Source organism: Arabidopsis thaliana, chromosome 5, assembly GCF_000001735.4.
Source record: "Arabidopsis thaliana chromosome 5, partial sequence".
Lineage (NCBI taxonomy): Eukaryota > Viridiplantae > Streptophyta > Magnoliopsida > Brassicales > Brassicaceae > Arabidopsis > Arabidopsis thaliana.
In genome coordinates this window covers 15903215-15918017 of record NC_003076.8, presented here as the reverse complement: position 1 = coordinate 15918017, position 14803 = coordinate 15903215, and the positions used below count along the sequence as shown (strand labels likewise).

At 33.4% G+C, this 14803-nt stretch overlaps 3 protein-coding genes across 4 annotated transcripts; all 3 read right to left on the bottom strand.

Moving 5' to 3' along the window:
• Positions 1–5157: 5157 nt before the first annotated feature.
• On the bottom strand, positions 5158–6668 carry HB23 (homeobox protein 23). The gene has a single exon (NM_123338.3). The coding sequence runs from the start codon at positions 6473–6475 to the stop codon at positions 5471–5473; it is 1005 nt and encodes a 334-aa protein (NP_568570.1). The 5' UTR covers positions 6476–6668; the 3' UTR covers positions 5158–5470.
• A 3407-nt stretch (positions 6669–10075) lies between these two features.
• AGL81 (AGAMOUS-like 81) lies at positions 10076–11143 on the bottom strand (the record flags this gene model as incomplete). The annotated part of the gene is made up of 1 exon (NM_123337.1): positions 10076–11143. The coding sequence occupies one exon, from the start codon at positions 11141–11143 to the stop codon at positions 10076–10078; it is 1068 nt and encodes a 355-aa protein (NP_198791.1).
• A 1342-nt stretch (positions 11144–12485) lies between these two features.
• Positions 12486–14739, bottom strand: RPL5B (ribosomal protein L5 B). 2 transcript variants are annotated; one of them, NM_001203510.1, is made up of 8 exons: positions 14651–14703; positions 14532–14592; positions 14170–14239; positions 13840–14058; positions 13672–13751; positions 13463–13579; positions 13042–13346; positions 12559–12944 (listed from the first exon to the last, which is right to left on the bottom strand). In NM_001203510.1, exons 2-8 carry the CDS (start codon positions 14532–14534, stop codon positions 12833–12835), a joined length of 906 nt encoding a protein of 301 aa, NP_001190439.1. In that variant the 5' UTR covers positions 14535–14592; positions 14651–14703; the 3' UTR covers positions 12559–12832. The 2 variants fall into 2 exon arrangements, with proteins under 2 accessions (NP_198790.1, NP_001190439.1); NM_123336.6 differs by lacking the exon at positions 14532–14592 and having other exon boundaries at positions 12486–12944; positions 14651–14739.
• Between the last annotated feature and the right edge of the window lie 64 nt (positions 14740–14803).

Genomic DNA, 14803 nt, shown 5'->3' with positions numbered 1-14803 from the left:
TAATTAATTTATAAAATAAATTAATATTATTATAAATTAATAAATTTTCATGATCTCAATATTATTAATTTATAGAGCTTCTGCCGTATATCCTTTTTACATTTTTCACTTTTACTGTTTATACATCCATATATGAATATTAAAAAACTTGACTACATATAACCTGACCAATAAACTATGCTCATTATGCAAACTTTAAATTATTGGTAAAATTTATTAGTAGTGATTTTAATCAATTTATTAAAATAAGAAAAGAAGTCAACTTCCGTATTCATTTTAATATATTATGGTAGGCACCAATTTTCTTGGATACTGAAAATTAAATAATAACAAATCAAAATCAAACTCAAGTTTATCACTTTTTCCGATTACTTAATTCAAACTGATTAAAAAATTGTATCCCAAAAACTGATTCGTTTTTGGTTCCAAAAAACTGGTTTTCTTCTTAGATGTTGTATAGTTTTTCTCTTTTATTTTTATTTTTGAGTTTTAATAGCATAGTCCCAAAATTACAAATTTGCTAAAACTGTGGTTTAAAATCGACAAATGTTATGTAAAGTGGTTTAGATCATTTTATGATTCTGTGGTCCTCTAGTTGATATTCAACTAAGGATGTTATCAAGATAGCGTTCACTTGTTACTTTTATTTTTGTTTCTTTTATATTTCTCTCACACAAAAATGTGTTTTTATGCAAAGGGAGTGGGCAAAAGATTCACGAAATTTGAGCTTTGATTCTCCAAATCTCAGCTTTCTTTAAATAAGCATATATATATATATCTTCCAATTTATGCCATCCAACGTCATGTATAACTAAATTCCGAAGAAAATAAAACTTTCTAAACCAATATTGAGAATCTATAGATCAGTTTATGATATATATATATATATTTTAATTCAGAATGTATAAAGTCATGTGGAATGCATATTGCTAGAATATTTCAAATCAAAAGTGGAGAAAATTCAACACTACGATACAAGAATTTCTATTTGTCCCAAAGAAAAAAAAGATACAAGAATTCCTACTAAATGATTTAAAGTTCGTAATTTTTTTATTTGGCATTAGAGCCCAATATTATCAAATGTTACATAGAGTGAGTGAGTACATCTTGGTTTTATTGTTTGGGATCATTCGACATATTTTCTTGTGTAATCGAATAATTTTTTTATATTTTTTTGGTTACAATGTATTCGAATAATATGCTAGTGGATTTTATTTGTGAAAGAGTAATTCTCATTAAGATGTACCTCTGACTTGTGGTTTGAAATTAAAGGGAACTTGTAATTCTTGTGCATTTATCTTTTAGGTTTTGTGTGCTCCTGTGATTAAATTGCAAACAAAAAGAATATGTGAGATATCAAGAAATAATTCTCAACAATAATAATATATACCAATTCATTTATTACCAATTAGTTTTTAATACAAGAAAGCACGTCATTTGTGTAGAAACTTTACGAGGAATAGTTATCGTTACTAAATGGTGTTGCATTAGCGTAGAATTACCGATAAAATAAAAATGTGTCGCACATACCACGTAAACTTGTTAGGTTTTACATCGTCGTAATTTTGATGCCACAATAAAAACAAATAGTGATGTATATGAGAAAGAATGGTTATTTCCTCGCAAACGACATGCTTTCTTATAGAATTTGTTAGAAACCCTGGAATCTCAATATTTTAATTTGGTTTTTTTTATCAAAGATAAATTTACATATAAATATATGATATTACCAATTCTCATAAATCTTTCAAACTAATTAAATAATTCGTGCTACTTAACATTAATTACCTTAATTATATTCAAAATGGGACATCTATAAAATTACCTTAATATTTTTTAATTCTTCCAAAATCAAAATCAATTTTCAAACGTAGGGAAGCACTTACTATTGATGTGTACCAACACTATTTAATGGACCTAACAAGGAAACTGGGGCTGTTGGGGAAATATCAATATTAAATTTAGAAATATTTAAATCCAAAGACATAACCTATGTTTTGTGCTGAACTTCAATCAGAAACTGGACTATTGTTATATTACTCGTGTCTCTATCCTTCATACTATTTTGAACTCGAATTTAACTATTACAGTAACTTCATTACCAATCTATTCATCTACAAATTAGTGTTTAAATTCTTTCTTTCTCTGGTTTTTTCTTTAGCACAACCAGTTCTATAGTATTATATATATTCTGGTTAATTTATTTATGGTATCTGTAGATAAGTAGACATTGTTTCTCGTTGATGTAGGTTATTCGACCTGTTCTATCCATGAATATTTTTCGGGACAATGCCTAGGACTATGCATTTCAAACTCTAGTTATAGTCTTGAACCCTATTTTTATAGACACATATAGTGTGGACCAATCTACTAATATCTAATATGATCTATTTATCCAATTAAATTATTCAAACAAATCAACTTACCAAGTCTTTAAACAGTGATAAGAATTAAGATTGTAAATTAAATTAAATAAAAATGGAATTAAGATTGCATCCGAAACACTGTAAAAGAATTTAACCAGAAGAAACAGTGAAAAGAAAATGGCGATAAAATGTTTTAGTTGGGTACAATTTTATTGAATTAAGACCTTCTTCTTTTTTTTTGTTAAAAGGTGTTAGAGAATTTCACTTCTTTTTAAGTAATCTCTCAAAATAAATCTTTATTGTCACTCTCTTTAGTTGGTGTCATACTTTATTAATAAAATATTTAAGGATCTCATTATTGTTCAGTGTTGGCTATTGTCAACTAAATTTGGCAAGGAATCTCAAGACAAGAAAGACCGAGAAAATTAACGAAGTTAGGTGCTCAAGAAAGGTAAATCCCAACCTTACTATATACATGATAATATATGTTAGTTGCTCTGCTTTTCAATAATAATAATAAAAACTTATCCATACCTAATTGTAAATGAAATTGGAACATTATATAATCACAGTGGTTACCATCACATTTAAATTTGAAATATAGACATTTATGTCAAAACATGGCGGGCCATTTCTTTCAAGTCTACATATGATCCATCATATACAAGGAACTGTACTTTCTTTGAAAAATTTAAAAACTTATGGTAAAACCTTTTTTTCTATGGCTTCACTAAGATTGGGTGAAATTATTTTTGTCACTGTACCAAATTTCAGCTGAAAAAACAACTGACTATAGTTATGTACTCTTTTTGGGGGCAAATTATAATTATATACTTATGATTCATTTATTATTTGTTTTCTTGCAGTTCACAATGTAACTCAATAAAATATTACTTCTTATTTCAATAAAACAACTGACTATAGTTATGTACTCTTTTTTTTTTTTTTTTTGGGAAGATAGTAAAGTATATATGTCTAATCTATTTTCGACTGAAAAGGTGATAGACTTATTGTCTTTATATTTTAAAGCTAGAAAATATAAATTACCTCCTAAAAATTGCGGATTTATTTTGAACCAAAAAAATTAAGAAATTACCGATCAATTTTGTACCTACAAAATACTGGAATTACCGATAGACTCATTATATTATACATAATACATTCTAACTTTGAGGTTACATATAATTCTCTATTTAATTTCTTGTTTAGTCTCATATTTTTTATTTTCGGTTCTAAATATATGTATTTTTCTTATAAATTAGAAAGAAAAAAAGTTGAAATTATACTATGGCTAATTTTGTTTTATTTGCGATAATGTGAATTGATGGCTAAATTGATACAAAAATAAATAATACTATTAATTAACAAGTGGTGCACATGGTATATGGCAGTTAGGGCCATAACCTCAGCTTGTGCAAAAGTTTTGTCCCCACCAAGATAATACGGAAAGATATTTGTGACTTGACTAAATGCGTTATATAAATTAAATAAAGAAATAGTAGTAATGAATTGCTTAAATAATTGTAACAAACCCGTATGGGAGATACCCATAATATCCTAATCTCATTCTTTATTGTGAGAGCCGACATATCAGTACTCATCCCTACGTTTCCCCAAATGGAAAGTTATTGTTAAATTATTCATCAACTCAATCATTTGTGTTAGTGCCACGCCTTAAACCCTTATTTAGAAGTTGTATAGATTTTATGGATGCTACGATGTGATATAATAATAGTTATATCAAACTTTAGTATGAATTGTACTAATTCAATCTCTAAGTATAAAAAGGTATATGCTGGTTTGTACTTCTCAAATGAGAATAATCAAAACTAAGCATATATACCAAAAATGGGTTATCGGAATGAATCCATGACAATGACATAGATTAAAGAGGAAATGGTGTTAACAATATTTTTAAAACCAACCCAGTGAATCGGACTACCTTTTGGATCATTGGATCATCGGGTTAATTAGATTAGACTACGGGTCAATTGATTAAAATTTATTTAATAAATTTAATATTAATAGAGATTTTAGAGTTTTTAGAGTTCTTATAAATTTTAAAACAAAAATAATCATTTACATCAAAAAAAAATATAAATATATAATCAAACAATAATAATAAAGTGATGAAATTTTTTAAATCCAACTAAATGTCTAATACCGTAACAAATATAGTAAAAAATCAGCAATGATGGAAATAAACTAATAAAACATCGTGAATTCACACAACTAATATCGGATATCTCACTCACCATTCGATTCATTTTTTAAGGCGGCATTGTGAAGTCTTCATCAAAATCTTAAACATCAAATGGGTTTAAGAACTGAAAAATATCTAAAAATTGATTGAATAAAGTCTAAAATCTCATATTTTATTCCAAAATCAAGAGAATTTTTTAAAACCCACATCCGGCCAGTTCAACTGGTTCATCGGGTCACGGGTTAATGATGAGTTTTTGTGGGTTTTTTCGGTTTTGAACTTGTTGGATTTTAATACTAAACCCAAACCGGAAAAGTGTTCGGGTCACGGTTCAACCGGTCGGACCGGACGGTCCGGGTCGGACGTGAAAACACTGGGTGTTAACAACAATGCTACTAATATACTAATGATGGCTAATCATTTGATATAGAATAAAAAAATAAAATAAAATTAAGAGGATCTAAGAAAGAAAAAAAGTACACCTACTACATCTAGTTTGGTTGCAAATAAAATTAAGAAGAGTACTTTAAAAGATAAGAAACCAAATGAATATTTATAGTAACTAATCATGTTTCACTCGTTTATTAATCTTTTTGTTTCTTCATCCGAAACAAGATTACCACATCAAAAGTGTACCATTTATTGGAGTACTTAGTCACATTTCAGGGTTCATTAATAGAAATGTTTACAACAAATGATATAATTCGAACATTGTTATGGTATTATTCCTCATCGAGCGAGACACCGACGTGGTAAAGAACATTAAATCAAAACTAATAATAATGCAAAAACAAACAAAGCTAAAGATCTTAATTAATATTTAATAGAAAGTTATTAACGATGATAATACGAATAAGCTTACTCTAAGCTTCTTATTAACCTGACACTCTCATCTTTAACTTCACGACGACGATGATCCGTTAACGTTACCACCGTTAGCTCCGCCGCTATCACTATCAAATCCTCCGCCACCACCGCCGCTACTAACACTCTGGTGAAGCTCTCCTCCTCCTCCGACACCGTGGTGTCCATTGTTATGGTTATTAATCTCGCCGGCGAGAATCGGAGTGTGGTTTCCTCCGCCGTTATCGATTTGCCGGATCTCGTTTCCGGCGATATCACGGCGGTTAAAGGTGTTTTTGTTGTTATGCATCCAAACTTTGAGAACACTTTTATCAACTCCGATCTGCCGGCAAAAATCACGAACATCGTCTTCGTCACGTTTTTGCATCTTCCAACCAACACGTTCGGCGAATTCATGCATCTTCTCTTTCTGAAACTGGCTGAATTTTGTTCGGAATCTTTTACGAGATCCGTGAAGAGTATGTTGGTGGTGGTGGTGGTGGTTGTTTCCGGCGGAGAAGTTAAGATCGGAGAAAGAAGCTAAGTTGTTGTTGTTGTTATTAGTACCGGAGAGAGATAAGAGCATGTAAGAGGAAGAGATTGGTGGAGGAGAAGCTGAGTTAGGACTACGTGGTGGTGGAGGAGGTGGTGGTGGTGGTGGATGATGACGGTGGTGAGGTTGATACTCTACGGCGGTGGAAGGAGGAGGAGGGATTTGGGAAGAGTCGTTGTTGTTATCTGGATCACGGCGGTGGAAATTACGGTGGCAGCCACAAGCAGCACATTTGAGAGAAGTTGGATCGGAGGAGATTGACGACGGAGACGGCATGAATTCGCCGCAACCGTCGAGAGCGTGACCACCTAAAGCCGCCGCGTGGTTTTTGAGACATTCTTTGTAAGTAAAGAGGAGAGGATGGTGGTGGTGGTGGTGGCGTTTGATGATGCCGTTGCTAAAGGAAATGGGTTTCGCCGGTTGGATCCGGGTCGGAGTTTCGGATTCGGGTTCGGGTGATTTAGGAGTTGGTGTTGTTGTTGTTGTTATTGTAGGAGTCATATCCATCATAGCTTAAAACATTAATATAACCAATAATTTGAAGAAAAAAAAGACTTAGGGTTTTTGGGTTAAGAGCTTTGAAAATATGGTATGAGTTTCAGAGAATGTGAATAGAAAAATGAAGAAGAAGAAGAAATAAAGATAAGTAAAAAGGTTCTAACTTCTTAAGCTGTTGGAGATTTTTTAATATTACATATTTTCCACTTGATTTTTTATTGGTAATATTCGTTTAGAGGAGGAAAAGAAGAAAATGATATGATGACTATGACGACTGTTGCTGAAGCAAATAAAGAAATAATATTTTGAAAAAGGACAATTGTATTAAACTAAATTTATGATTTTAAATGAAATAATAAAGAGACTTGGATTTAGGGATATTTTAATCAAGGGAACCAAGGTTTGATGATTTTTAACCATGGTTAGGTAGATGGAGTTTGTGGGATCGACAAAGAGAGTGCGTGTTAAATTTTGCGGTGAAAAAGCGTAATAAATGTGGCTACTAGTGTCTTAAACATAAAGGCACAAGTCAAAACTGAAAAAGAAAAAATAAGTCTTATGGTAATAATGGGTTACATTTGTTCTAAGATCAGCAATGTTGTGAAAGATACTCCTTCGACTACAACAAAAACGTTAAGGTCAAACCTTTCAAATGAAGGAATGAGAAAGATCACTTTCTTGTAAAAGTTGGGGGTGAATTTTTAGGTTTCCACTATGGTTAAGTTTATATGGGTGATATTCGACGGAAAATGTCAATTTTGCTAGATTTTGATGAACAAGTTGAGAGCAATGATCGAAATTCCGTCCTTCATATACTAGAGATTATTAGAGGATCCAAAACTAGAGATTATTAGAGGATCCAAAACTATTATGAGAAATCCATTAGCCAATGTAACTAGGGTGATAGCTACTAGAGATTCATATAAATTTGTTTTTAAATATCAATGTATTGTAAGGTAATCTTAAGAGTTGTCTCAAAACAAATTTTTTTCTTTTTCTTTATAAAAGGAATTTTGTGCAAAAATAACTTTCAAAGACGTCAATTTTTACAAATTTATCATCTATCTCTAAAAAAATGCAAAATAATTGTATGAAATCAAAAATAATATGCAATATAGCTTCATTTTTTTGTTATAGTTAAATTTTTAAAATTTTGATAAATAATATATCAAATTAAAATCTTCGAGACGAGGAGTCCAACTCTACTTTCACAATTTTAAAAAGCAAATGTATGTGATCATAGAAACATTTACAATATATGTATAGGGCTATATTGCGTCTTATTTTGTATTTTATAGGATTATTATGTATTTTGTAGAGATTAATGGTAAAGTTGAAAAAATTAGCGACTTAATTATGATTTTTTTTTGCACAAACCCCTTATAAAAATATCAATTTTGAATCATTGTATTCTTGTTGACAAGTTAAAGTCTTTTTTCTTTTCTATTAATTGCATCATAATAAAGTTTTTATAAGCGATTTCATTTCAATCTTTCTATTATTTCTACCTAGCTTAATAAGTCCATTTGAGCTTGAATCCTACTAGCTTTGAATTCTCCCACAGAGATGTTCCTTGGCACAACTATCACGGCCCGTTCGTAAAGAATCATCCACGGACAATGTTTTGCTTAAATAATTGCGGCTCCAAAGAATTCTTTTGGGGAGAGTGCTATTCTGTTCTTAATTAATGCAATCCCAAAACATAATGGGTAGAAGGACTTCATGGTCATGTAAAGGAGATTACATGCAAACGATGAAGATATCTTCGACTTTCTTTTTGGTTAGACTTTAGAGGTAGAGAAGCTAATCTTATAGCAGATTTAGTGGTAATGATTGATGACTTAATGGGCTAATGGAATAATACAATTGGCATTAATTTTTATGGGCCGGGTTATTGCACACATGCAACTATAGTGATTTCAGAACAGCCCATCCGAGGACTTGAGTATAAAATAGACAAATTCAAGAAGGAAGTTTGAAGACCCCAAATTACCCCTTTCTAACGTCTCAAAATGATTGGGTTCGAAGCATAAATCATAGTTACACTTGTTTGTAATCATAGGCATATGTAATCACTAATCATCACTTTATTTGATTTAGCAAGTAACTAAGTATAAACTTATTGGTATAAATTATTTTAATGTTAGACAAATGTATTTCCAAATTAGTTTAAAACTATGTTTATTCTATATTTTTAATTCCTTCATTTTTATTTTACAGTGAGAAAGAGAGAGAGGTAAGAAGTAGCTCTATGTGGGCTGCATAAGCATTCTGTGTGTGTTAGTTGTATAAGTAGAACTAAGCACATGTGTTCCGTAGTGAAACACCAGTTATATGTTATAATAAGCTGAATTATCTCCAACTTGTTTATGGTTAGTTGGATAGTATTTAGCAGCACATGCACTTTCTCTTTCCATAGAGGTTTCCAATGTCACTATTGTATCATGATTGATGCAGGAGGTATACACCAAATTGCTTCACTCTATAGTAGCAACATCAAGTAGGTAGCTTATTAGGGTCTTTTAACAAGTACATGAACATAAATGTGAAATGTTGACAGATAAGGACAACGTTGAAGAAGTCAGGAACACTGTGTACCGGTAACTAGTCTTGATCATGCGGTTTACAATGCAGGCTAAGTTCTGATTCCTCCACAGTGCGCTTTGTCTTTGTCTTTTCTCATCATAGGTATGTAACATTCTCTTTTTTCAACACTATTTCAGTGATTCTCTCTTCTCTGTGCGATCATCACATGTTCTTTAAACGGAACAACATAAGCATTACTATTTCAGTAAACATGAAAACAAGTGCTGTTTTTTGGACACTAATAATGTTTGCAAGCTTCACAATTAAATTATATTCAGACTGCTATTTATTGTTTGTCTTGTGATGACTCCTTCACTCTCCTCTTGGCCTTTATCTCCTGATTCTATTAGTAGTGAAGATTATGTGGTTCTTTCCGGTTTAAGGATATGAGAGCTCAATAAAACTTTGAGAGTCTCCTCTGTCCTTTTAGTGTTCAGAAGTTTTGGTAAAAGGTGAAGACTTTTAGAATTGATGAAAAGGAAAAATGTAGAGTCTCTTCCCACTGGTGCTAACTTCAAATATCTGAATTGATCTTAGTGGATGTTCAAAGTTGAAGAGTTTTCCAGATATCTCAAGCAACATCTCATGTCTCTGTCTAAACCAAACAGGGATCGAGGAAGTTCCTTTGTGGATTGAGAACTTTGTTAGGCTCACATACCTAACTATGGTGGAGTGTAAAAAGTTGAAATATGTGTCCCTAAATATGGAGTGATAATATGGACTCTGAAGCTTTAAGTTAGGACACTGTTCTTCTATTATCCTTAATCCTTTTTGTGCTTTTCTTAAAATAAGTGATTTGGTTTGATATTTTCACGAAGCTATATACCAAATAATTGATAACTTTTTGATGCGGTGGAATATATATTCACTTGATAAATTGGACGTTCACATAGTAAAATATAGCTTGATACAAGAAAACATTATGCGTTATGCAATACTTAGCAAAATAAAACATCCACAACAAACATATTAAAATTCTTGAAGATGAAAAAACAGTTTCACACTCTCTTGACATGAGCTTTGTTATCAGAGAAACATCGAGTTGTTGATAAGAAGGTTGTTGTTGGTAATATCACTCGTGAACAGGTTCTGATCATAACCACAAGGAACATGCGGCATCAACCCATAGTTGTTGTTCACAGATTCTTGTACCACAGGAGCAGAGTGATCTTGTGTGTTTGAGACAAAAGAATGTTGAAAGTTGTTGTTGTTCATAAACATGTTCTGATCATAACCACAAAGCTCCTGTTGCATCAAGCCAGATTCGTCTTGTAGTAAGGCTGAGAAATCTTGATTGAGATTTGATGCAGAGAGTGGGATTTGAGAGAGCGTAGCATCTCCATGGTTACTCATGCACATGTTCTGCTCATAACCACAAAGATCCTGCTTCATTATCTGACTCTTCAACTCAGATTGTTCAAGTAACGCTGAGAAATAATCCTGATTGAAATTTGATGCAGAGACTGGGATCTGAGACAGAGTATTGTCTCCATGGTTATACATAAACAGCGAAAACTGGCTAGGGTTCAAAGATTGGGTCTGATGATTCAGAGAGGATGATGCTAAACTCTGATGATCCGGTTTTGTCTCCTTGTGTTTCTGCGACTCAACAAAACGAATCCTTTCTCGGACTTTAGAGACATGAGGTTCTAAGGACTGAATCAGTTGAGAAACTTGGTCGGGAGAGTAATGATCAGCGAGTGGATACTTTAAAATATTCACGTTCTTCAGACAAGTCTTCAAGTCATCATTGTCCGTTATCTTTGCTTTCTTCTCCAAGTTCGTCTTGTCCTTCTTCTTGTTCAGGAAGTCATAAAGAGTAACACTTTTCTTCCTTCTCAAGGCTTCGTTTAATTGACTATACCTGAGAGCGATGTCTTCCACTTTCTCTCGCTCCGGAGGCCATGTCTTGAGTTCTCCGTCTGGTCCGTAATAGATGACGCATGCTTCGATATCACAGAGAGTGCAAAGCTCTGAAGCTTTCTTGAAGATGGTCTCAAGTCTATTGCTTAGACTCGTTGAAGCGAGTGAATAAGAAGAAGAAGAAGAAGAAGAGGAACAGCGAGAGGAAGAAGGTAAAGATCGAATGGCCATCTTCTTGTTGATTATCTCTCTGTTTTTTTGTTTCTAGTAATTGAAAGCACGAAGACGAATGAAATTGAGAGAGTGAAACTACGAATTAGGTTTAGGAAACCCTAAGAAGATGATGAAGAATATGAAAGTGAGTGAGACAACTTTGTGAAATAGAAAATTTGGTCCTTAGGGTTAGAAAAAAATGCGTTTTTATTTTAGTTTTGTCACTCTTCTAATCGGTAAAACAAAAATCTTGTGAAGATTTGATTTCGATATCTTTGCATAGATTTTGTGTAATTTAGCCGTTAAGGATTGATAAAAAGGAAATAGTTAGTTTTTTCCTTTTCTTTCACTCTCTCTTAATTAATAAGAAGATCTACTATAAAAAGGAAAGATTTGCTTGTCCATATAGATTTGCGAGTCAACGCTCCGGTCAAGTTGTTAAAGTAGTTATACTCATTGTTGCTCAAAAACAGAGCATCCCCTGTTTCATTGTTTCTCAGAAACAGAGCATCCCCTGTTCCGTTGTTTCTGGCTGTGTTGTACGGGACTCCGACCATATGAGACGCGAAGTAAGAAGCAGCTGATTCTGTGCAGCTTGAGAGAAAGAATTAGGTTTTATCTTGTTGATATGTGGCTGAGAAAGCTAAGAGAGTTGCAGTGTTGTGTGACTGTGAGTTGTATTGGTTGTGAAAAGATAGATAAGCGGAGTTAGGGCGGAAATGTAACTAGTAAAGAAGTTTATGCTGCGTTTGGGTTGTGAGAGAATGAATAAGAGTTTATGCTCTAATCATCAGTGGAACTCTTGAGATTAAGGAGATGCTCTGCTTATTGTGAAGTCGTTGTTGAACTTTCAGAGAGTGATTATGATTGATACACATGAGTTTGTAACACTTAAAATGTGCAGATCCATTTTGGAAAGTTTAGTATTGGGATTTGATGTAAGATAAGGATAGTACAGTAACATGTGTATTTTTACTGTGTAAATAGTGACAAAAAATATCACTTAATTATTGAGTCTTCATGTGTATATGTTGATATAAGCGATAATAAATTCTTCAAATAAAGAATATCATATATATATGCACAGCCATAATTGAACCGATGGTTTTGGAGGAAGACAGCGAGATATAAGACGCATATGGCTCAATTGCTCAAGCGGCACAATCAAACTTTACATGTGACAAGCGTCTGAGATAAGTCCTTTACATGCTACAAACTCTACAGACAGAAGCATAAGAATTAAACAGGCAACTTTGAGGAAGCTCAAAAGAGCAATGCAATACAGTAGCAACTAGCAAGTAACAAGCAAAGCAATCAAGCTAGAGTTGTTGAACATTTTTGGTGATAGCACATACATGTACTTTACGAAGATAATCTTTTCTATTAAGTAACATCAAGTTAGAATTTGTATCAAGCACCCGATCAGAAGACATCACTAATGATCACTTTCATTACTTCAAGAATCCCCATTTTCCACAAGCACTAAAACCACACTACGCATAAAATCTAACTATTGACAGGCAAATTCCTGAAAATGACGATGGTGTAATAAGAGATGATAATAAATTCTTCAAACAAAACATATCCTCGAATTCAAAATCTTCAAACGCAACTAAAATGTGAAAACAAAAACTGAGTGTTTTAGTCTGAAAATAAATAAGTAAAAAGCTACTAGAGGCATGAGACAAAGAAGGCTTGATTGGTGATTTACTCTTCATCATCCTCATCATCATCATCACCACCTGCTCCGTTTAATGCCTTCACTCTCTCGATCAACTTGTTCTTCCTCTCTTCGTAAGTCAGTTTCTTCAAGTTGTACCTGTTTTGTTTAATATCACACAATCAATCAAGAACCCAGTGAGACAAACCAATCACAACAAGAAAGATTAAAGGCAGTAATGTTTATTTGTTTTTACCTCTTGTGTTCCTTGGGAGCAGATTTCTCGGTTTTCTTATGGTTGGGTTCTGCTCGGATAGCTGCGTGAACCTTCTTGTACATCTCCTCGATGCTCTCAGCTTCAACTCCTTTCTTAATGTAAGCACTGAAGTGAGTTTGCAACTTCTCCGGCTCATCTTCCCCCAACAGCTTCATGTAGTTTGAGACGTGGCCACCGTAGATGTAGTTCCTGTGGATTTCAGCATCAAGTTGCTTGTTCTCTTTGTGGAAACCAGCAAATCTCTTGTCACTGTGAGGGATATCAAGACCTCCGTCCAAAGCTCCCTATAGTTTCATGAAGCAAACCAACAGGGTATTAAAGGATTGCTAGCATCATCTTCAAATCATGAACACACTATACAACAGATAAGAACACAGACAACCACATTAAAACACAATACCTTGAGTGCACCAAACACACGGTTTCCAGTGGTAGTCCTGATAAGTCCAACATCAAGAAGAGCACGGAAAGGTCTTCTGGAATCAGTTGGTTCCACAGAAAAGTCCTCTCCAGTGGCCTGATTCATCAATTTTGATTCAGTTATTAATCAAAAGATGAAAACTCTCAAGTTTCTTTATTTTCAAGATGAAATAAAAGATCACAACATACCTCTACGTTTCCCTCGTACTCATCATCCATTTCCAGCATTTTCAGAACACGACGAGCCAAAAGAAGGCCAGTACAGTAAGCTAGCATGACAAAAACATTAAGTCTTTAAGAAACCATACACACAGAATCAAATATTGGGAAAACAAAAGTATAGAACTGATTCAATACCTGCAGCATAGTTGGTAAGACCAACAGTGAGTCCATACTGAGGAAGCTCATGTGCGTAAGCCGAAGCTTTAACAATGTCACCAGCTATGCTTGCAGATACAATCTGTGCCACAATGTCTTTGTTGGTAAATCGAACAACAAAACGGTACTTAGGGGTGTTGTACTTGTTCTTGTCTTGATTGATAAGACGGATCCTTGCCCTGTAATCAGTCTTCCCATCTACAGATTATAAGAACAACAACTTTCAGGTCACAACACCTAATCCCATATAAACTCTATATAACAGACCAAAAAGCGAAGTCTAGCTTGACAGTAACAACAGATCAATACCTCTCCTTCTCCTGAACTTCACTTGGTACCTCTTGAAGTAAGCATTCGATTTGGAGGACTTCACAAACACCTACCAACATATACAAAGGAATAAATCTAAAGATCTAACCATATTTTTTTCAAAGTAACGAACGAAAGATCATACATTTAAACGCACCAGTGACCTCAACCACAGAACAAAAAGCTAAAGTCTCAAACTTTAAACGCATCAGTGATCTAAAGTCTTAAACTTTATTCTAAATCCCAAGAACAAAAAACACAAATATGCTACTTTCGATTCTCAAGCAAGTCGTAACCAAAACCCATGAAGAAAAACATCTACGAAGCTGAATAGAACCATATGTTCATGAAATTCTCGTTACCATAACTATCAAACTGAAATGCAGAAGATTTCTACATGAAACGAAACCCAAAATCTGAAGCCTGAGGAGAAAATCAAGAAGAAACTATGGAGTAAAGAGAGATCTTAGCTAGGGCTTACCATTGTTTCCTGTGAAGATGAGTGACAAAAGATGGCAAGAGGCGCAAAGACCTAATGCGAGATCAAGCTTATAAGACAAAACCCTAGAGTTCTCTTGGGCTCTTCTAATCAACGGACACGATTTATGTGGGCTTAATAAATATTCAACGGTCC